The 23,687-nt window shown below is 37.3% G+C and overlaps 1 protein-coding gene across 1 annotated transcript in view; it reads right to left on the bottom strand.

The window, feature by feature from the left end:
* The window catches only part of LOC150085960 (dynein axonemal heavy chain 8-like), a 1,559,705-nt gene that overhangs the window by 1,071,914 nt on the left and 464,104 nt on the right, over positions 1-23,687 (bottom strand). The window contains exons 31-32 of the mRNA XM_090374756.1: positions 20,418-20,658; positions 465-664 (exon numbers count right to left, since the gene is read on the bottom strand). Coding sequence (XP_090230882.1) covers positions 465-664; positions 20,418-20,658 — 441 coding nt within the window. The remainder of the gene's footprint in view (positions 1-464; positions 665-20,417; positions 20,659-23,687) is intronic.

Below are 23,687 nucleotides of genomic sequence, written 5' to 3'. Positions count from 1 at the left end.
AAATATATAGTTAATATACAAGAAGAAATACATGAGCAAGTGTAATGTTGAAGTTAAGTCCTTATTGGCTTTATAAATTTGAAAATGAAAAACAACTACTAGTTTTATATTTAAATTTTATGTTTAAAAATGCTTTTCTTTTCTTTTTACACATGAAAAAAATAACAAATTGTTAATAAGTAAGTATTGCATTTCATTAGAAAAAGAAGGCCAGACATTAGTATACTGCAATTAGAATTCAAAGAAACCAAAAACTTTTTTTTTTTTTTTTTTTTTTTTGCAGAAATGGCGGGGGTGGGGAAGAGGAAGAAAACAAAAACTCTTTGCATCTTGTCTGAGAGGTTTGTTATATTTGCAGGACCATCACCCTATTTGTTAAGACTGCAGAGACTGCCAACCTATACATAATATATTTACCACTTTATTTCAGTATAAATGTTTAGTAGCATAACTTTATAACATACCTATTGCTAAGTAAAGAGCTCAGTGTCATTAAACTGTCTTCCAGAAAAGAGATAAGCTCTGCTGTTTCATTTCCCTTTAACAGTAATTCACCACGTTTTTTGAAAGATCCAAAGGTAAGAATTTTGTCACTCCAGTCTAATTTAACTTGGCTTAATTTTGCTTCAATGTCTTTTTCTTTAACGGCAGCAATGCAGATATCCTATTTCAAGTAGAAAGATAAATGAATTATAAACAAATGAAAGCATAATATCAAAATATCAAAGTAAAAACAGTAAAATCAGAATCTGTGATTTGGCCCAATTAGCATAAGTCAAATAGAACATTTATATTTCTTATACATAAGAAGTGAAATAGACCTAAACTATACAAAAACATAATATATAGAACAAAATTATACAGGCCTGTGCCTCTTCTAGTTGGACACCAAGCAGTAAAACATTTTTTCAGTGCAGTATGCTGACACAACACCGCCAAGTGTGAGCAAAAAAAGTTCAAGTGTTGAGAATCTTTATGTGTTTGTAGAAAGCAGTGCAACTATTCTTACACCATATTGGTATATGATATTATCAGTTAGTAGAAAGCAGTACAGCTGTTCAATGAACTAATGACACAATTGACAAGTACTTTATGGAATGTCTGCAAGCACAAGCAGGAATTGTGAATCAAAACTGAGGATGTCATAAAACAAGTGTTTTCAGGGTCTGCATGAAACACAAACAGATGATGTGCTGATCTACCAGAGTTTAATGGATTAAAATTATTGTGGTGCAGTGTGTACAGCCCAGGGGCTCACATCTGGTGAGCATGGGCTTGGCACACCCAGGGTCATGAGCTGGACATCATCATTCTTCTCTTTCTTGGTTATTTCCTTCGACTTCTCTCTCTCTCTCTCTCTCTCTCTCTCTCTCTCTCTCTCTCTCTCTCTCTCTCTCTCTCTCTCTCTCTCACTCTCTCTCTCTCTCTCTCAGGGTAACTCAGGATTCTTTTTTTGGCTGGTGCAGCATAAGCCTCAGGCTTCCTTGCACCGTATGGCTAATAATAATAATAATGAGAGACATTCTGGGCAGTGGTATGCCAATTTTGTTTTAAGGTTGGGGTTTATTCAAAAATGGTGTGTGCATCTGAGTGAAAGACATCTACAGATGCTATTACGTGGCCAATAGTCTCAGAAATCTTTCATATCGGTGGAATTTGATAGTTAGAAAGTCAGTGGGAGATCACCAACAGATATGTAAAAATATCAGTTTATGTTTCTGAATGCACTATCTTTCACTCAACCTTTGTACATAACATTTGGCAATATTTCAAATGTGTGATTACAATTTTTATTTTGATACAGAAATTATACAAAAAACAATTTATTATAAATAAAGCAGCTTATCCAATTATTAATACGCATATTCAAATTAATATGAATATGCAAATGTGAGATAATTTGAAATTACAGAAATAGAGTCGTGCAATTACAGAAATAGAGTTGTGCAATTACAGAAACAGAGTTGTTTTCGTAAGTAAATGATGTAACAGATAACTAAAAACAAAATAAGAACTGCGAACCCCTTACTACATAACATGCTGAATTAATCGATTAAGATTAATTATTAACTTGTTCAGTTACTACCTTTTTAGTATATCGCATAGCATTATTATGGTAATAGTTTAGTATTCAGGTTTAGAGTTGTAGAACTGATGCAGTTTTTTCCACCTGATATTATGCCTGGAACTAGAGTAGCAAAGCATATAATTAAGGATGCCTAGGGCTGTGTGTGTGTGTGTGTGTGTGTGTGTGTGTTATAAGTTCGACATTTTCTTAGATGAATTTGATTTGTATTCAAATAAAAGAGTTACTGCACTTGATCGAATTAAATCAGGGCTCATCAAGCACCCAGCTGCTGAATTTAATATTAGAGCCTGCCTCTAATAGTAAGTTCTCTAATATAACTGTAATCAGGTCACACAGGAGGTTAGGCAGGCTAAGCTAGATTATGAGAAATCTTTAGTAAAAGATGCCAAGAAAAACAGCAAGGATTTCTTTACTTATATAAACTCTAAAAGGAAGGGGATGAATCTCATTGGTCCACTTGACATCGAAGGTTCGACTGTTGATGATTCCGCTCAGATAGCAAACAAACTGAATGAGTATTTTGCATCTACATTCACACGTGATGAATTATTAAGGTTTGAAAATGGCAGAAGGTTATCAAATTGTAGCAGGGTACTTAATGATTTTGTAATAACTGAGAGCAAAGTGGGGGAGAAATTGTTGAAGTTAAACATAAGAAAAGCACCTGGGGGCTGATGGGATCTATCCAGTTATATTAAAGGAGGCAGCAAAGCAACTAAGCAAACCCTTCGCCATAATTATGAGAGCATCATTGGACTCAGGGGAGGTTCCCACGGGCTGGAGATGTGCAAATGTATCCCCAATTCACAGAGGGGGATCGAAAGGTGACACAAGTAATTACAGACCAGTTAGTTTAACTTCTATTCCAGGTAAAAAATGGTTTGATTTGATTTGATTTTTAATGGCGCATTGGCAGCTAAGGCCATAATGCGCCAAGTCAGGGTAAAAAATGGAGTCACTGGTTAAAGATGCATTGCAAGATCATCTAGGCAATGCTACAGCAATAATTTAGACACAGCATCGGTTTGTTAAGGGAAAGTCTTGTCTGAAAAATTTGATTGATTGGTTATTATGATGTGGTTACAAGGAAACTGGAGGCAAAAAATAATTTTGATATCATATATTTGGAGTTCAGGAAAGCTTTTGACACTGTTGCGCCTGGAAGACTATTGTACAAATTGGAGCAGAACGGTATTAAGGGAAGTTGCTACAATGGATAAAAGGATGGTTAAGTGGGAGAAGACAGAGGGTGGTAATCAATGGGTGCTGCTCTTCATGGACTAATGTTATTAGTGGAGTCCCACAGGGTTCGGTGTTGGGTCCACTGTTGTTTTGTATATTTATCAATGATATTGATGAAAGTGTATCAGGCTTGGTGCCGAAGTTTGAAGATGACACAAAGCTTGGCATGTTTGTTAATAACAATAATGGCAGTGTGCTACTGCAACAGGATCTAGATAATTTGGGCAGATGGGATAAGAAGTGGCAACTGAAGTTAACTTTAACAAATGCAAAGTACTGCATATGGGTAGAAGTAAACCTAGAGAAATGTACCAACTGTGTGGTACTACACTTAAGGTGGTAGAAAATGAAAAAGACCTGGGAGTAATTGTGCAGTCAGATATAAAGTTTTCTGAGCAATGCAGAGGGCAAATCATCGGTTTTGTCAATGATATATAGGAATTTTGCTAGCAATGAAAAGGAAGTGATTGTCCCTCTGTATAAGGCAATGGTTAGGCCACGCCTTGAGTACTGCGTACAGGTCTGGAGGCCTCATTTTAGGAAGGATGCAGATTTGCTTGAGAATGTACAGAGAAGGGCAACAAGATTGGTGAGGGGAATGAAGGGATCCTCTTACCAAATTGCAGTGGCTGGACATTAGGCACCTGTGCAGTGATCTGATTGAGGTGTATAAGGCCTTGAATGGGTTGAGCACTCTGAATTCTGATGGGAAACTTCCACTTGTTCAGATTACGAACCTAAGGGGGCATAAATTCAAATTAACAAAGGACAGATGTAGAATAGATGTGCAGAAATTTGCCTTTAGCCAGCGGGTGGTAAATTGCTGGAACAAACTTCCATCTGTCGTGGAAGTTGATATGGTAGAATAAATTTCAGGAGGAACTAGACAGGCATTTGGAGGGAATGGTGTCATTTTTTTTTTTTTTTTGGCTGCTGCATAAGCTCATACACCTGCTTTCTTGCATCACATGCCACTACTACTACTACTACTACAACGATCCTATCATGCATCTGGCTGCATGGCAACCAGTTGCTGGGAAAATATTAGTTATTCTTGTGACTAGTCATGTGGTAGCTCTATTTGATCTTCTTTGGCTTAAAATCTCTCTACCTCATTGTGTCAAATTCATCTTTTGCCTCTACCGTTCTCCCAACTCCACTAATCACTTGGAGCTCTTCGACTTCCTCTCTTTGCAACTTGACTTTCTCCAGTCCAACTTTCCTAACAGCGAAGTAATTTTCCTTGGTGATTTTAATGTTCACAACTCCAGCTGGCTTCCATTTTCTAGTCACAGCAGGTCGAGATGCTGAGGCTTTTGCAATTACTAATGACCTTGCACAGATTGTTCATTTACCTACAAGAATACCAGACAATTCTAATCATACAGCCAATACGCTTGATCTTTTTCTCACAAACAACCCTTCTAAGTACGCAGTAGAAGTGAGAGGTCCTTTAGGCACTTCAGATCACAACTTGGTGATTGTCTCTTCTCCAATGGAACCTTTATCTCATGGCTATTCCCAACCTCGTGTTGTCTGGCATTACAAGAATGCAAAATGGGATGACCTGCGAGACTTCTTTTCTTCTTTTCCTTGGTCGGATTACTGTTTCAAAATTTCTGATGTCAAAGTTTGCTCAGATCGTGTCAGTGAAATTATTCTTGCAGGAATGGAATCCTTTATTCCACTTTAAAACTCGTCCTTTATCTAAACCTTGGTTTTCCAATAAATGTGCTAAGGCTGTTCAAGAGAAGAATGTTCCATATCATAATTGGCTTGTTTCTAATTCTCCAGTTTCATTTTCTGCGTACACCAAAGCTCGCAACAATTGTAAAGCAGTTATTAATCAATCAAAACTAGAGTTTGAACAGGCTAAGGGTAGAAAACTTGCTTCTTGCCCTAATGGTAGCCGAGCATTCTCGTCTCTTGCCAAAGCTATTGGCTGCAACTTTTGCCCATCTCTGCTCCCACCTCTGTCCAAACCAGATGGTTCTGTTGTCACTTCAGCCAAGGATAAAGCTGACTTGCTAGCATCCCATTTTTCTTCCAACTCATGTATTAATGAACTTGGTAAAACAATTCCTACCATTCCCAACACGCTCCATTCAATGCCCCCTGTGGTCTTCCGTCAAAAGGATGTCAGAAGGAGTTTGATGAATCTCCCTCCCATCCAATTATCGTCCCATTGCAATTACTTCTACTCTTTCTAAAGTAATGGAGAAATCAATTAACCGCCAACTCTTAAACTACCTAGAAACCTTCCGTCTGATCAACGATCGCCAGTATGGTTTCCGTCAGTGTCGATCCACTGGTGATATTCTGGCTTATGTTACCCATTTATGGACTAATTCAATCGAAAGGTTCGGTGAAACACAAGTAGTTGCTCTTGACATCTCAAAGGCTTTCGATCGTGTTTGGCATAAAGGTCTTCTAAATAAGCTTCCATCTTATGGTTTGCCAACTGTTTTTAGTAATTGGTTACCCAGTTTTCTCTCTGATCGCTCACTGAGGGTGATGGTAATGGCTCTCTGTCTTCTAACTTTTCCACAATGCCGGTGTCCCCCAAGGTTCAGTTCTTTCCCCCACTCTTTTCCTCTTGTATATTAATAATCTTCTTCCATTGACTGGAAATCCTATCCATAGTTTTGCCAATGATAGTACATTGCATTCCACTTTCCATTTTGAGAAACCTTGCCCCGTTCAACTTCAACTTCTCGAAAATCTGCTACCAATTCCTTAAATGCTGATCTTCAGGTAATTCTCCAATGGGCCAAAGACAACTTAGTTGATTTCAACCCTTCTAAAACTCAGTCTTGTCTTATATCTCGCAAAAAGGATTCTTCTGCTCCTATGCTTATCTTTAGTGACACTCCGATTTCTAGGCAAAATGATATATCTCTTTTGGGGATTACCCTGACTTCTAATCTCTCTCTTGGCACAAGCACATTACAAATTTTGCTTCCTCTGCTTCTAAAAAACTTGGTTTTCTCTTTCGCTCTCAACGTTACTTTTCTTACAATCACCTGCTCACTCTGTATAAATCGCAAATCCACCCTGCCATGGAATATTGTTCCCACATCTGGGGTGGTGCCCCCAAAACCTCTCTCAGACTTCTCGATTCCATTCAGAAGAGGGTACTTAGTTAATTAATGATTCATCTTTAACAAAGTCTCTCCACTCGCTATCTCATAGACGTACTGTTTCTGCTGCATGCCTCTTCTACAGATACTTCCATGGCCACGTTCTTCTGAATTGGCTTCTATAATTCCCACTCTCTCTTTCAAAACAGTCCGAACACATGCAGCTACCAGCCAACATCCATTTACTGTCCAACTCCAAACCCACAGAACCAACTTTTCATCTTCTTCGTTTATTCAATCAACTGCCGTTTTCTGCAACAACCTTCCTTCATACATATTTCCTGAAAATTACAGTCTACAGAAGTTCAAGTCCAATGTTAACAAATATCTTCTTTCGTCTTCTCAACCTCCAACCCAAGCACGGTACTAAGTACTATAGGTTCTAATACCTCTTGTGTTTGGGGTCTACATAAAAAAAAAAATAAATAAATTCTCAAGCAATCAGAGAATATTTTATGCAATAAGGAGAAGTAAAATAGAACTAGAGCAGTATGTCAGCCAGGGACGTGATTGAGCGATATCTTTCAAGGGGACAAATGGTGATACTGTTTTGAAATGGTACTAATGACCCTAAGCAAAGAAATTCTGAAACTTTATGTAACACGTATGAGGCGATGTTTGGAAAAAACCACAAGTTAAGGATGAATTTAAAAGTATAGCACATCTTCACACTGAGAGTATGATTATGTGTCCCAAAATAAATTATGAAAAAAAATGTACTGTATTCAAAGAACTACGAATTCCATACTGGAAATGGAAAAATTGAACACTGTATATACTCATATCTAATATACTTCCACATTTCCAAGAAGGGAAATTAACTAAAAATTGGCAATAGATTAATTATTGGCAGTACAATATTCAACTGAAAACATATTCAATATTCAGTTGCAAAGTAATTTACGTAAACAACAGGACTCATCAGCCTAATTACTGTAGATACCCAGTTTCTCCCCTCAGCTAGAGACACAATAAGAGTATATCAGTGGAATGCTAATTAAAAATAGCTACTTACGGAGGGGAATATGACTACTGTATATTAAGTGGACCAAGGTATGTCTGCTAGGGGAAAAGGTTGATGACGTTGAAGAGCGGATATCATCTTTTAAGGGCACAAAAGGTGATATTGTTGTACACGTTGGCACTAATGATATTAAGAGTAGGAGACCGGTGGAATTACTTAACAAGTACAGGTCACTAAAAAAAGCCGTGAATTAGGGTTGAATTTGAAAGTGTCTGCAATTCTGCCCAAACACGATAGGAGGGAGTATATGATGAGAGCCTTGTTGATCAATTTGACCCTGGAAAGATTGTGCAAGGCTCAAGGGATAGAATTTTTCCCAGCCTGGTCTGTGCTTGTTAGCGGGAGAGACTGCTTCCATGGGCAGTGTTAGGTGGGTCGGAAAGCTGCTAGCTTAGGGGGGTATACAAGGACTAATAGATTAACAGTAGCCACTGGCAGAGGAGAAAGTGATTCTTGCACTTCTTTTATTGTAATGAGCAGCAGCCTGGAAAACAAGATGCAGGGTATTTCAGAGACTGCTGGAAGTCATTGCGGTACAAGTACACACATGGGTTGTTGTTGTTTGGTTTTTAGGAACATTAGCAAACTAAGGCCATATTGCTCTGGGATATGCGGTGGTCATTCCCTGACCTTTCCGCATCCTCCGTATTTGGTGGTGACGGGCTTGAACTCTGGTCTAATCAAGAAGCGTGTGCTACGCACTGATGCTCTTTCCCACCTGGCTATGGAGGCGCGAAATGGGTTGTGTTAGGGTAGCTAAGAATAGGAACAAGTGCATTTATACTTGCGTATACACTAATGCTTGGTAAATAAATTTGATGAATTTGGGGTGTTGCTCAAAACATTTGGAGAATACAACGTGTAAAGGAAGGATAGACAGGATAGGAGGAGTGTAGGGGTTATGCTATTAGATAAGAAACACATAAAATCCCAGGAAGTGCAGCCAGTCGACACCGCTGAACAGCGCATTGTCCAGTCATTTTGGTGTGACATAAGCATTGGGAGATCAATATTGAGAGGAGTGTGTTATAGGCCTAATAACTCTGATGAGTATAATAAGAAACTATATAGGGAAATAGAGTGGGCCAGTAAATCAGAGAGTCTTATAATGAGAGATTTTAATTTCCCAGATATTGACTTGAATTTGTGGGTTGGTCACTCAAACACTAGCAAGGCTTTTGTGGATTTATTGGATGATTGTTTTCTACATCAGCATGTTTGGGAGGCAAATAGAGGGAGTAATACTCGTGATCTGATTATCAGTAGTGATCCTTCATGCATTAAGAATCTGCAGATAAAGGAACCACTAGGTGGCAGTGATCACAGTGTGCTGAAGTGGGATTTACTCAAAGAGGTAACTACCATCAGGGATAAAGGGAAGAGTTTTTGCTTTCATAAAGGCAACTAAGGTGAGCTGAGACAGTATTTAAATTCTATACGGTGGGACTAACTGATGTTGTCAGCAACAGAAAATTGAAAATGGGAAACATTCAAAAAATTAATCTTGGAACCTACTAGGCTATACATACCAACTAAGAAATATTGTTCAAGGTTTAGGCCTAAACGGATGTCAGATGAACTAATAAGACATTAGCATTAGCATTTGCTTTAGTAGAGGCATATGATGCAAGAAAGCAAGCTTATTCAGCATCAGCCAAAAAAAAAAAAAAAAAAAAAAAAAAAAGCACAACCACTACTCCCATTTCACCCCTCCGTTCGTTCGAAATACCTGTCCAGCTGAGCCTTAAATTTGTTTAGGCTATCAACTTCAACAACAAGCGATGGAAGTCTATTCCAGAAACCAACTGCCCGCTGGCTAAAGGCAAATTTCCGCATATCTATCCGACATCCGTCATTCCTCAATTTGAATTTATGCCCTCTCAGGTGATTATTCTGAGCAAGAGGAAGAATCCCATCGGCATTGAGTATGCTCAAGCCATTCAAAGCCTTATATACCTCTATCAGATCACCTCGCCGATGCCTAGTCTCCAGCTCTGTAATTTTCAAAACTTAAGCCTTTCTTCGTAAGAGCAACCCTTTGTTCCATTCACTAATCTTGTTGGCCTTCTCTGTACTGCTCAGAGAACTTCATATCTGCCTGCACAATTACCCCCAGGTCCTTTTCGTTCTGTACCACTGTCAGCGTAGTACCACAGAGTTGATACATTGATCTGGGGTTACTGTTTCCCATATGTAGTACTTTACATTTGTCAATGTTAAACTTCATTTGCCACCTCTCAGCCCATCTACTGAACCTTTCCAGATCCTGTTGCAGCAGCATAGCATCAGTAGTGTCCTTAACAACCCTGCCAACCTTTGTATCGTCTGCAAATTTGGACATTAAGCTTGATATACCATCATCTATATCATTTATAAATACAGAAAACAACAATGGACCCAACACTGAACCCTGAGTAACTCCACTAATAACATTAGTCCACGTTGAGCAGTGTCCATTGATTACCACTCTCTGTCTTCTGCCACTCAACCATCCCTTTATCCATAGCAGCATTTTGTTTCCAATGCCACACTGCTCCAATTTGTGCAGCAGTCTTCCATGCGCAACAGTATCAAAAGCCTTTCTAAGGTCCAAATATAATATCAAAGTTATTCCCTGCATCCAGTTCTTTTGTGACTACATCATAGTAACCAATCAAATTGGTCAGACAAGACTTCCCCTTAACAAAACCATGCTGTGTCTGAGCTATAACTGAATTCTTTTCCAGATGATCCTGCAGTGCTTCTTTAACCAGTGCCTCCATTAATTTTCCTGGAACCGAAGTTAAACTAACAGGTCTATAATTACTTGTGTCAGCCTTTGATCCTCCTTTGTGAATTGGGGTTTCATTTGCACATCTCCAGTCTATGGGTACCTCCCCTGAATCCAAAGAAGCTCTCATAATTATGGCTAGGGGTTTGCTTACTTCCTTTTCTGCCTCCTTTAATATAACTGGATAGATCCCATCCACCCCGGGTGCCTTTTTTATGTTTATCCTCAACAATTTCTCCTCCACTTTCCTCTCAGTTATTAGAAAATCATCTAGCTCACTGTCAATGTTTACTTCACCTACGACATTCCCCTTCCTGAATAACTCCTCATGTGTGAATGTAGATGCAAAATACTCGTTTAGGTTGTTAGCCACCTGAGCAGGATCCTCAACTGTTGAACCATCAACATCCAGTGGACCAATCTGATTCATCCCTTTCCTTCTTGAATTTAAATAGGTAAAGAACTCTTTTATGTTTTTCTTTGCATCCTTTGCCAAGGATTTCTCATAATCTGCCTTTGCCTGCCTAATCTCCTTTGTGACTTGGTTACAGACCAACTTATATCTATCATAGGCTTCCATGTAACCCATTAATTTGTATGTATCCCATGCATTTTTCTTCTCTGCCATATGTCTCATTAGTTCATCTGACAACCATTTAGGCCTGAACCTTGAACAATATTTCTTGGTTGGTATGTAAAGCCTGGTAGCTTCCAAGATTAATTAGTTCCTTGAATGCTTCCCATTTTGAATTTGTTGTTGGTAACATCATCAGTTGGTCCCACTGTATAGAATTTAAATATGTCTCAGACCATCATAGTCGCCTTTACGAAAGCAAAAACCCTTCCCTTTACCTCTGATGGTAGTTACCTCCTTGAGTAAATCGCACTTCAGCACACTGTGATCACTGCCACCTAGTGGTTCCTTTATCTGCTAATTCTTAATGCATGAAGAATCACTACTGATAATCAGATCAAGAGTATTACTCCCTCTAGTTGCCTCCCGAACATGCTGGTGTAGGAAACAATCATCCAATAAATCCACAAAAGCCTTGCTAGTGTGTGAGTGACCAACCCACAAATTCCAGTCAATATTTGGGAAATTAAAATCCCCCATTATAAGACTCTCTGATTTACTGGCCCATTCTATTTCCCTGTACAGTATCTTATTATACTCATCAGAGTCGTTAGGCCTATAGCACACTCCTACTCTCAATTTTGATTTACCCATGCTTATGTCTCACCAAACTGACTCGACACTGCCCTGTCCATCGATGTCGACTGGATGGCAGAGAAGAAAAATGCATGGGATGCACATAAATTAATGGGTGACATGGGAGCTTATGATAGATATAAGCTCATCTGTAATCAAGTCACAAAGGAGATTAGGCAGGCAAAGACAGATTATGAGAAATCTTTGGGCAAGTGATGCAAAGAAAAATAGCAAAGAGTTCTTTACCTACGTAAATTCTAGAAGGAAAGGGATGAATCAGATTGGTCCACTGGATATCGATGGTTCAACTGTCGATGATCCTGCTAAGGTGACTAACAAACTAAATGAGTATTTTGCATCTACAGTCACACATGATGATTTATTTAGGGTTTTGGTTTGATTTGGTTTTTAATGGGTCATAGTTGTTCAGGGAGGGGGAATCCAGAGGTGCATTAAACTCTGGCAGTAATTAGATAATTTTGTAATAACTTAGAGTAAAGTGGAAGAGAAATTGTTGAAGATAAACATAAGAAATGCACCTGGGATGAATGGAATCTATCCAGTTATATTAAAGGAGGTGGCAAAGGAAGTAAGCAAACCCTTAGCCATAATTATGAGAGCTTCCCTGGACTCAGAGGAGGTACCCATGGACTGGAGATGTGCAAATGTGACCCCAATTCACAAAGGAGGACAAAGGGAGTCACGGGTAATTTTAGACCTGTTAGTTTAACTTCTGTTCCATGGAAATTAATGGAAGCACTGGTTGAAGAAGCACTGCAGGATAATCTAGACAAGACTTCATTTATAGCTCAAACAAAGCATGGGTTTGTTAAGGGGAAGTCTTGTCTGACTAATTTCATTGGATACTATGATGTAGTCACAAAGCAACTGGATGCAAAGAATAACTTTGATTATCATATATTTAGATCTTAAAAAAGCCTTTGATGCTGTTGCACATGGAAGACTGCTGCACAAATTTGAGCAGTCTGGCACTGGAGGCAAATTGCTGCTATGTATAGGGATGGTTCAGTGGGAGAAGACAGAGAGTGGTAATCAATGGACACTGCTCTTCGTGGACTAATGTTAATAGTGGAGTCCCTCAGGGTTCAGTGTTGGGTCCATTGTTGTTTTCTGTATTTATAAATGATATAGATGATGGTATATCAGGCTTAATATCCAAGTTTGCAGATAATATGAAGGTTGGCAGGGTTGTTAATGACACTTATGACAGTAACAGTTCTTCACCAGGATCTAGAAAAGTTGAGCAGATGGGCTGATAGGTGGAAAATAAAGTTTTACATTGCAAATGTAAAGTACTACATATGGGAAGCAGTAATCCCAGAGTAACGTATCAACTCTGTTGTAGCACACTGACAGTGGTAGAGAACGAAAAGGACCTGGGGGTAATTGTGCAGGTAGATATGAAGTTTTTTGAGCAGTACAGATGGTCTGCAAGAGTAGCTCATGATGTCTTGTCAGTGATATACAGGAATTTTTCTAGCAGGGATAAGGAGGTGATTATTCCCTTGTATAAGGCAACAGTCAGACCACACCTTTAGTGCTGTATACAGGTCGGGAGGCCTCATTTTAAAAAGGATGTAGAGCTGTTGGAACAAATACAGAGAAGGGCAACAAGAATAGTGAATAGAAGAAAGGGTTGCTCTTAAAAGAAAGGCTTAAATTTTGCAAATTACAGTGTCTGGAGGCTAGGCACCTGCGCGTTGATCTGACTGAGATGTATAAAGCCTTGAATGGTTTGAGCATGCTCAACGCTGATGGGATTCTTCCTCTTGCTTAGAATAATCACCTGAGAGGCCATAAATTGAAATTGAGGAAAGACGGTTGTAGGATAGATGTGCAGAAGTTTGCCTTTAGCCAGCCGGTGGTTGATTGCTGGAACAAATTTCCATCTGTTGTTGTTGTAGAAGTTGATAGCCTATATAGATTCATGGCAGAACTTGATGAACATTGGGAGTGAGTGGATGGGTGAAATAAGGGGTTGTTTTTTTTTTTTTTTTTTTTTTTCCCTCTTTGGCTGATGCTATATAAGCTTGCTTTCTTGCATCATGTGCCTTTGCTAATGCTAATGGTAATGCTAACCCCACCTTTGCTTCTTTCACTTATTCCATGTGTACAGCAGATTTTAACTTGGTAAAATTATAAGTGATTCATTTCTTTTTCTTGTTTCAGCCAAATCGATGGTATTCCAATTCACATATTCTGATTCCTTTTCCAGTTCTAATATCCTTCACTGATGAGTGACCTTACTAGTTTTTAATAATAATAAACAGTATACTATTTACTAGTATACTGTTTATTTTTACTGACTTTTTTGTGTGTTTTAACAATCTTAAGTCAGCGAAAGCAAAACAGAATAATACATTTGTATATTTGACAAAGTAATTTCAAATTTGGACAAAGTATTTTCAAATTTGGCTACACAACAAGGAAATGCATGATCATCCATTTTTATGTCTTCATTGCTTAAAGTGCAGAATATGACATCGGTTGCTGACTTCTATTCTATTCTACAGGATAAAAGTAAGAAACAGATGTCTTTTTAGTGATAAAAAAAGTGTAGAGTTCCATTCTATATCTATCTGTTAACTTCTTTTAAAAATAATAGATAAATCTTTGCTTAAGGTTATGTTTTACACTGTTTGCCTGTAAAGCCATATTCAAATGGTATTACTCCAGCAAAATCGCAGATTCTTGCCTCATTTGTCTAATTTTATTAATTTTTCAGACTTTAAATGAAAGTCAGGTATTTTGTGGTGTTTTTTTTTTTTTTTTTTGTAAGAAATTGCTTCAGATTTCTGATATGCTGGCAGCCTCAACTCTATCAAATTTTGTTTTTTTTTTTTTTTTTTTTTTGTATTGGTTTGCACTGAATTGGTTTAGTTGTTTTGGATTTGCAGTGTTTATCAACAAAACATAATAATCAATATCCTTCAGTTTGATTCAAATTCAACATATTTAAGGATTAAGCAATTACATTCAATTAGAAGAGGTAAATAATAAAGGTCTGGAATGTAAGTTGAAATTTTCTTGTAATAGCCATCTTTATGTTTCAATCAGTCCTTTCAATTATAAATACAACTTTAGCTTTTTATCAGAATGCTTGCAGTTTGATAAATACAACAGATCCCCTCAGTTTGATATTTTATCCATTTTTAAAAACACTTTTGTAGTTTTAGTTAAGACAAGGTTGACAAAACTGAACTAAAAATATTAAAATATAACTAAACATTAAATAAAAGCATGGAAATTGAAGCTGTGTTCCAGAAGTTCAAGGGATGTCTCTAGGGATTTGAAGATTCTTACTTATAGATTTTCAAGGTTAGGAAAGCGGATCTTTTGGTTTGCATCTAATTTTTCCTCCTCAGTTATTCAATTGAACAGAGTTCAATTGAATAATTGAGCAATTCTGTTTTTTCCTTCAATTTGGTTTCCTTCATCTCATGCAAACAAGTTAAATTCTTAGGGATTGCATCAGATGTTAAATTATTCTTCTACCTCCACCTTACGCTTGAATTTTCCTTGTTATGGGTTTCCTGGTTGTTTGAAAATAACTTGATTTTAATTGATCAGAAAAGTGTGAAATAATTTTTTTTTTTTTTTTTTTTTTTTATTATATGTGACCTCAACTACGAAAAGGTGGTTAATGTGTCAAGCTATTGATTATGAGGTTTTGGGTGATTTTTGTAGAAAAAAGTACACTCTTTCCAATGAAACCAATTTCATGTCTCTACCTAATGATGGGGAATAAAAACTGGAAAACTTAAGAAATGAAAAATTGAACATGATTTTTACTCTAATAAAAGGTTGTTGTTGTTGTTATTATTTGGTTTTTAGGAGCATTGGCAACTAAGGCCATATTGCTCCGAGGATATGGGGTGGTCATTCCCTGACCTTTCTGCATCCTCCATATTTGGTGGTATCGGGCTCGAATGCCGGTCTAATCAAGAAGCATGTGTTCCGCTTTGCCGCTCCTGCCCACCTGGCTATGGAGGCACCCTAATAAAATGTAGACATACAGTAATACTCATACAAAATTATCAAGTTTAAGAACAAATAGCACACATTCACACTGGATATTCACCCCTCTTCCTCTTCTTCAATTCTTTATTCAGTTGTGGGACCACTTCATCTGCTTTGGAAGAATCTGTTACTAGGCTTCTAATGTTATACAAGTACCACTGGCGATCCAGTGACAGTCCTCCTGGCTTGATTACCTTTGGCATCTTCCCATCCAATGGTTTTAATAGAAGAGTGAACTCATCAATGTCCTTACTATCAGCAAATTTCCTTGCCTTCACTACTCCACTAGGGCAAATCATGAAGTGATGGTATTTAGTAATCCGAGCTAACTGTTTGGAAAATTGCTTCAAGTATACATCCCATTCATATGAAGTCACTTGTTTGATAGAGACAGCCTTATTATGACCATCAGGAGAGGAGGTAATAACACAATTTATCCAGTCATTGTGGGTATCAATATTACTGACAGCATAATTTTCTTTAAAGATTCCAAACATCCAATTAGAACTAAACTTAGTATGACCAGTTAGGAGAAAATTGAGGAGAATATGCTGCTGCATTCCCTTTGCCACTCTCCACATTAGATATTGAAGCATTGTATTATTTTTATTCAGTCCCACACAGTTGTCTGCAAATAAGACAAGGATCTCAACTTCTTGAGAAGTTTCCAGGTAGTGTTGCAGCAAACTCACCACACAATTTGGACCTTTTCCTTTGTCTTGCTCCTTGCACAGGAACAAGGGACCGGTGTGAATGTCATAAAATAAAGCAGATATCACTGGGGTTTCTGTAAGTTGTTGCCCACCGCAAGCAGAGGCCCGTGAGAGACGTTTACCTCACACGGAATCATGTTTACTTTTAACGGCTGTTTACTCAAAAACTTCTTTTTGCACATTACCCACCTTTTTGTAGTCCAGGTCACATATATTTTGTTGTTTAATTATAAAGTAAAGTGTTCCCTGTCATATTTAAGACATAGCCAACGATGTGAAAATTTAGAATACAGATCTGATATAAAATAAAAGTTATTTCATGGATTGTGAGATTCTTCAAATAGGCCTCTGGGGTTGGGTATATTCATAATATAATTTTAAGTATTTTTCACCAAACGTATGTTGCAATGACAAAATAAAACGAAAGCCAAAATTTTGATAACTTTATAATTAAGCTTACAATAAATTAATATTTACAGTAGATGTAAAACAAACAGTTAAAATATCATAAAATACACTAAAATATACCAGGTTAAAAGCGATAAAATATCTCTAAAACAAATGAAGTATCATAAAATACAGTAAAATATACCAGGTTAAAAGCAATAAAATATCTGAAGCTTTCAAAGGCTCAGCCTTCTTTCTCAACAGTATGCTTTTTACTTTACAGTGCAACTTTAAATACCCGCAGGTTCACGGTACGTGTCACGTGATTTGATGGCACGTGTACTGTTCCGTGCGTGTCGGAACGGGAAGTGGCTCGGGAGTGCATCAGGTGGAAACGTTCATCCCCTCTAAGGATCACTGCCTCAAAGAGGGGATGGATACGCATACCCCTGTCTCTATTAATATTGTTCTCAATGGAACTAATCTGCAAGCTATCGAGCCACTTGCGTTCTCAAAACCTATGCGCCCGGTCAATGATAACTGCTTCTCCAAAAAGTGTTCGGCCACGGCGGATTTTCCATTACTTATCGCCTTTGTATGCTCCCACAGACGATCCTTGAGACACCGCTTTCTTTCCCCCACAATCCAGGCACTTAATGCTATAAATGATCCCACTTGTATTTTCGTTTGAAATGGGGTCTTTCACTTGTGACACGACTGTTTGCAGCCGAACTGGAAGCTGCACACAGCGCGTCTGGTAGTTTCGTAAAAACCCAAGCTATACGCTTGGTTAAACCCGGATAATAGGGAATGTATGCAGTGGTTATCGGCGTAAAAGACTCACCTCTCCTCTGTTCTCCTCTAATATATTTCTCTATGATCCTCTGGGGATAGCCACACTTCAGGAGATCCGCCGTGATGTGCTCCTACTCTTTCTTTCTATCCTCGGAGGTACTATAATATATAGGAGGTCCTGAGCTGAATTATAATGTGAATATTGGCCTTTACATGGGTTTTCTATAAACTTTGGTCTTTTAGACACGGGCCTTCTCTGTACAACAACATATCCAAGAACGGCAAAGCCCCTCCTTCTTCTACCTCCAAGATGAATTGTATGAATGGGAAGAAGCCATTAAGAAGATTTAACATCTCATCTTCCCTCCCCTTTCGAATAATTGAGAACGTATCTCTTCCACAGACGCATAGGGAGAACCATGTCACTAAATAATCTAGCATCGAGCTCCTCCATAGCCAGATTAGCTATAATCGCGCTAATGGGGGAGCCCATGGCTGCACCATGAACCTGCTTATACATAGTGTCACAGAACACCATAATGGTGCTTGAGAGACATAATTCTATGCCCTTACAAATATCTTCCAAACTTAGTTGTGTCCTACTGCTTAAGATGGTCTCTCTCTCTCTCTCTCTCCCCCCCCCTAGGGCCATGTGTGTGCATCGCACATCATGGTCAATTGGAATACATGTAAACAGAGATGTCACATCAAAAGATGCCATAATTTCATTATCTTCAATACACTGCTCTCATATAAAGTGTACAAAATCCTTGCTGTCCTTGACACTAAACTCAGAAAGTCCTACTAACAGTGACAACAATTTGGCCAGGAAACCGGACTGTGCATATGTAGGACTGCCTATAAACGGAACAATGGGCCTGAGTGGAACACCCACTTTATGAATTTTGGGCAGGCCATAGAATCGCGGTATTTGGCTTCCCGTTACATGTAACGATGAATACTGCTCCTTAGAAATCTTATTAGTCTTTAACCAGCCCTGTACCATTCTATTAACCTGATGTTCTAGGTTCAGCAATGGATTTTTGTGAATAATCTTATAAGTTGCTCGATCATTCAACAAGTCTAAAGCTTTGTCTATACCTCCTTATCCAAAACCACCATTACCCTACCTTTATCTGCCGGTAGGACCACAATACTATCATCTTCCTTGAGACTCTTAAGTGCAATTATTTGCCTAATATTAAGATTAGAGGGAGCTTTCTTGGCTTGACTTAGAATGGCTGCCGTCTTTACCCGAATTTCGTTGGCCACGTCTTCAGATAACTTGTTTACCGCTCTCTCTATGCTCATCGCTATCTCTGCAATGGGCGGCTTGGGCGTAATCATAACAAACTTGGTCCCAAGATTTAAGACTTCTTCCTGTTCTTCAGTCACTTGTTTGCTGCTTAAATTAACTATAAAATTGTTACCAGTATTATGGTAATACTACGTAATACAAGCCACAACCAGTTACCAGTATCTGGTCATGGCTTGTTCCCTAAGTCTATTAGAGGAGAACAGAGGAGGGGGTGAGTCTTTTACGCTGATAAACACTGCATACATTCCCTATTATCCAGGTTTAACTGAGCGTATAGCTCTGGTTTTACTAAACTACCAGATGCACTGTGTGCAGCTTCCAGGTCGGAAGCTGCACACAGTCGTGTCACAAGTAAAAGACCCCATTTCAAATGAAAATACAAGTGCGGTCGTTTATAGCATTAAGTGCCCGGATTGTGGGGAATGTTATGTTGGGGGAAACAAAGTGGCGTCTCAAGGATCGTCTGAGGAAGCACACAAAGGCGATAAATAATGCGGACTACGGAAAATCCGCTGTGGCTGAACACTTTTGGGAGAAACAGCACCGTATCTCCCCAGACAAAGCAGTTATCATTGACGGGGCACATAGGTTTTGGGACCGCAAGTGGCTCGAGAGCTTGTGGATTAGTTCCATTGAGAACAATATTAATAGAGACAGGGGTATGCGTATCCATCCCCTCTTTGAGGCAGTGATCCTTAGAGAGGAGAACGTTTCCACCTGAGGCACTCCCGAGCCACTTCCGGTTCCAACATGCATGAGAACAGTGCACGTGCCGTCAAATCACATGACATGTGCCGTGAACCTGTGGGTATTTAAAGTTGCACTGTAAAGTAAAAAGCGTACTGTTGAGAAAGAAGGCTGAGCCTTTGAAAGCTTCAGATATTTTATCGCTTTTAACCTGGTATATTTTACTGTATTTTATGATACTTCATTTGTTTTACAGATATTTTATCGCTTTTAACCTGGTATATTTTAGTGTATTTTATGATATTTTAATTGTTTGTTTTATATCTACTGTAAATAGTAATTTATTGTAAGCTTAATTATAAAGTTATCAAAATTATGGCTTTCATTTTATTTTGTCATTTCAACATACGGTTGGTGAAAAATAGTTAAAATTATATTATGGACTGTGAGATGCCGGACTGGAGTGCTGGACGAGTTCCCATGCCCTAATTACTTTGAATGGATGATCCCATATTATCATATTAATATAGGCCACAGTTCCTTTTCTGAACAGACTGAAGAAGATGAAGTGATTTTTTCTTAATGCTCAATGGTTATTAAGACAATGAAGCTAAATACAGAACTGATGTTGTTTTATAGATTGGAAGTTAAATGGTTTCATGTTCAGGTATATTTAAATACAATATTATTACACTGTGATATTAATTTATTTTTCTTGTAAACCACACTGCACTGGTCTGTTAAGAGGTATTCAAGTTCATGTATTTTCTATACATAATTTTTTTTATTTATGGAATTTTGAATAAAGTAATTTATTAATTACTTTATTTAATAAAGGGAGGGTCCTTTCTTATAGTTCTCTTTGGAGCCATTTCCTGCAAAAGAACTATAATTGTAGTAAAATGTTTCTGAGCATAAAATACAAGAGCACATATTACTTGACATACATGACCTAATAAGTTAATTATTTACCCCACAAATCAATAAACAAAATCACAGACCTCTACATCATCCTTAAACCGAAGAAGGGGTGCTTCTGTTACTTTACCCAAGGTGAAGCTTTCAGGATCCATATCAAATGTATGGCCAGTAAGTTTTTCAATTCGTTTCCAATGATTCAATGTAAGTGCTTTATTACTTAAGGCCTCCAGTAAAGGGCATGTTTCTTTAAAGTCATCAATTTTTTGTTTTAGCTCATTGAATGCATCCCAATCTTTGACTCCTTTTGGCAATCGTTGGCATCTATAATAAAAATATTTATATCATTAGCAGTAAATGTTTTTTGACAGCACAATGCTGTAATTTTTCATGTACCATTTTGCTTAAGTATTCCACTGAAAGTACTATTTCAATGAACATAATACTACCAAATGTATTTTGATACTAACAAAAGAGCACATTTTATGTAAAATTGTTATGCATTTATTGCATTATGTATATAAAGTGCTTAGCATCATAATTGTTCGCAGCTTGAGGCTCTAGCCCTAAATGCGCCTTAGCATTTATTGCATTTATTTGTTTTCTTTTCAATGGATTTAGCACTACTCGAGGAGGACTGACTAAGGTGTTTAAGGCTTTGAATGAATTGAGTAAGCCAAATGCTGGTGGCATCCTTCCTCTTGCTCAGGCAACACACATTAGAGGGCATAAATTTAAAGGATAGTTTCAGGATTGTTTCAGTATTCTCTAAACATAAACAGCCCCTTGAGAGTAGGAGGGTGCAGCCCTATTACCACTTCACAAGATGTTGACTATCATCCAGTAAATTCAGATAGTAAGGCACATTTAATCCAACAAGATGAGTTGATGATTTGATTCGAGACTTAAATTTCCAAAAAAACAAGCTGAACTGTTAAGTTCTAGGATACAGTAGTGGAATATACTCACAGCAAGAACAAAGAATTCAGTGTTTCAAAAAGGACATGAAAAGTTTTCGAAATATTTTGCTATGGAAGACAGTATGTGTTTTTGCAAAGACATTATTGGACTTCTGAAAGAACTAGGAACTAGGTGTCAAGCATAAGTCAGATGAATGGCGTTTATTCAGAGAAACCTCAAAATTAAGTTAAAAATTAGTATTGCTTCAAAATGGCAACGAATTTCCATCAGTTCCAGTGTTTCATTAATTGGACTTAAAGAAAGCTATAAAAGCATGTTTAAGGTTGTACATGCTACCAGGATTATGGTTGGAACATATGCAATGATCTTAAGGTCATTGGTTTGCAGGGGGGGGGGTCACAAAATATTGTTATTGTTTGTATTTGTGGGACAGCAGTGTGACAGAAGAACATTACGTTGTGCAACATTGGGACAAGCAAGTTCATACCAATTATTTACATTTTACATTATATTAATATTTTATGTTATATTTTACAATGTAATGTAAAATACATTCCTTTAGTGCAATCAAACAAGGTTCTTCTTCCACCCCCTGCACATCAAACTTGGATTGATGAAAAATTTTGTGAAGGGACTAGATAAAGAAGGTAACGGATTTGCATACTTGAAAAGTGTGTTTCCTATTTTAACATATGATCCAGTAAAAGGAGGTTGAATTGGCAGCTTGGCAATCATTTACGGCAGTAGTACATGGTTTTTTTGGGTAATAGGAAAGAAGAAAACTAAGAAATGTTGGTGTTTAATTTACTCAAGTGATGCAAAAACATGGGCTGTTGAATGTCGTTGAAAATTCATTTTCTTCATTCCTAACTCGAATTTCCCCAAAAATCTGAGAGATGTAAGTGATGAACAAGAGGAGTGGTTTCATCAAGATATTTCCGTGACAGAAAATCGGTACAAGGTCGCTGGGATCTTGCAATGATGGGGATTATTGTTGGTTTCTTGTGAGGGAGAGTAAGCAGGAATACAAGAGAGAATCCCTTAGTAGCAAAAATTTTAAAGATAATTATAGGTATGCTGATTATATATTACTGAAATATAACTATTTCACTATGATTTATGATACTTTTTCCGAGGTTAAATGAGTTATAGAAAAATTAAAATTTTTTTTATTCGTGTATTACAAACTTGAATTATACATATATACACACACACATATATATATATATATATGTTATTTTGACATTAAACATTGGTACATCTTTTGATGTAGACATGATAGAGACATGACGTTGGAATCAGCAACATTTATTTCCTCCAGAATCACGTATTTTCATAGCAGAGGAATGACAAAAAATATTCATTGTTGGCTAGTGTAGCCATTTGAGAAAATCTGTGTGCATGCATGTGCACGTTGTAAGTCTCAACCACTAGTTTAATGGTTGGAGTTAATTTTGATGTCCAAACTCCTTGACTTATGCCATCCTCGTTTTTCCAAGTATTTAAATAACACAAATACGTTGCTGCATCTAAACCATATTCTGTAAATTTGCCTTCAATACAGACCTTTTTTTCAAAAAAAAATTTTTATCAATTTATATGGTTTATTAATGCATTTGTTTGTAAAGTTTATGTGGTTTTCACAGATTCGTCTAGTAGCAAAGGAGAAAAGTCTTTCAGTGGCAGTAGATGATGGTATTGGTGTATTACATTTAACAAAATATATATATATTTTTTTTATTTCCAGATATTTTTCAAGGTTAGCTAATTACTGACCTTTGTTATAAACAAAATGGCCAATGAAGAAAGAAAACAACATTTCACATTCTGCTTAATGCAAGAATAAAGAATCAACTGAAAACTCTGTTAAAATAATGTAGTATGTGCTCTGCATTATTATTAATAGTGAAAAATGATGCAAAAAAAAAAGAAAGCTTATAGAGCATCAGCCAAAAGGAATAGGGAAAAAAAACCTTCCACCATAACCTGTCCATACCCTCCATTAATTTGTCTAGCAGGACTGATTAAAAAATAAATCTAAGGTAGGAAGTAAGCTATAAAAAATTATAGGTAAAATTCATTTGAAGTTCAAATAAATATAATGAATAATTAAATAATAACAAATAAATTCTTCTCCAATGAATAACAATTAACTTAAATAACAAATAAATGAATAATGAATAACTAAATAAGAAATAATTTCTTACTGAAATTTTTCACATATGGGCAAATCTCAAGTCTGGATAAAAGTTAGTGTTGTCTGCTGATTTATATGTGCACACACCTTCACAAGTCCTGTTATAACAATCATACTGGTCAAAACTCATTCTACCACTGCTTTCATTCTATTACTGCATGGACTTGTATATGGATTGCATTCCATTTTGTGAGCAGCACTATTCTTGATTACGGTTTCAAACTGCTATGTGATG

The sequence above is a fragment of the Mastigoproctus giganteus genome, chromosome 5, assembly GCF_048544385.1.
Source record: "Mastigoproctus giganteus isolate SK-2022 chromosome 5, ASM4854438v1, whole genome shotgun sequence".
Classification (NCBI taxonomy): Eukaryota; Metazoa; Arthropoda; class Arachnida; order Uropygi; family Thelyphonidae; genus Mastigoproctus; species Mastigoproctus giganteus.
Note: the sequence above shows the minus strand (reverse complement) of the source record. Positions and strands in the feature narration are given on the sequence as shown.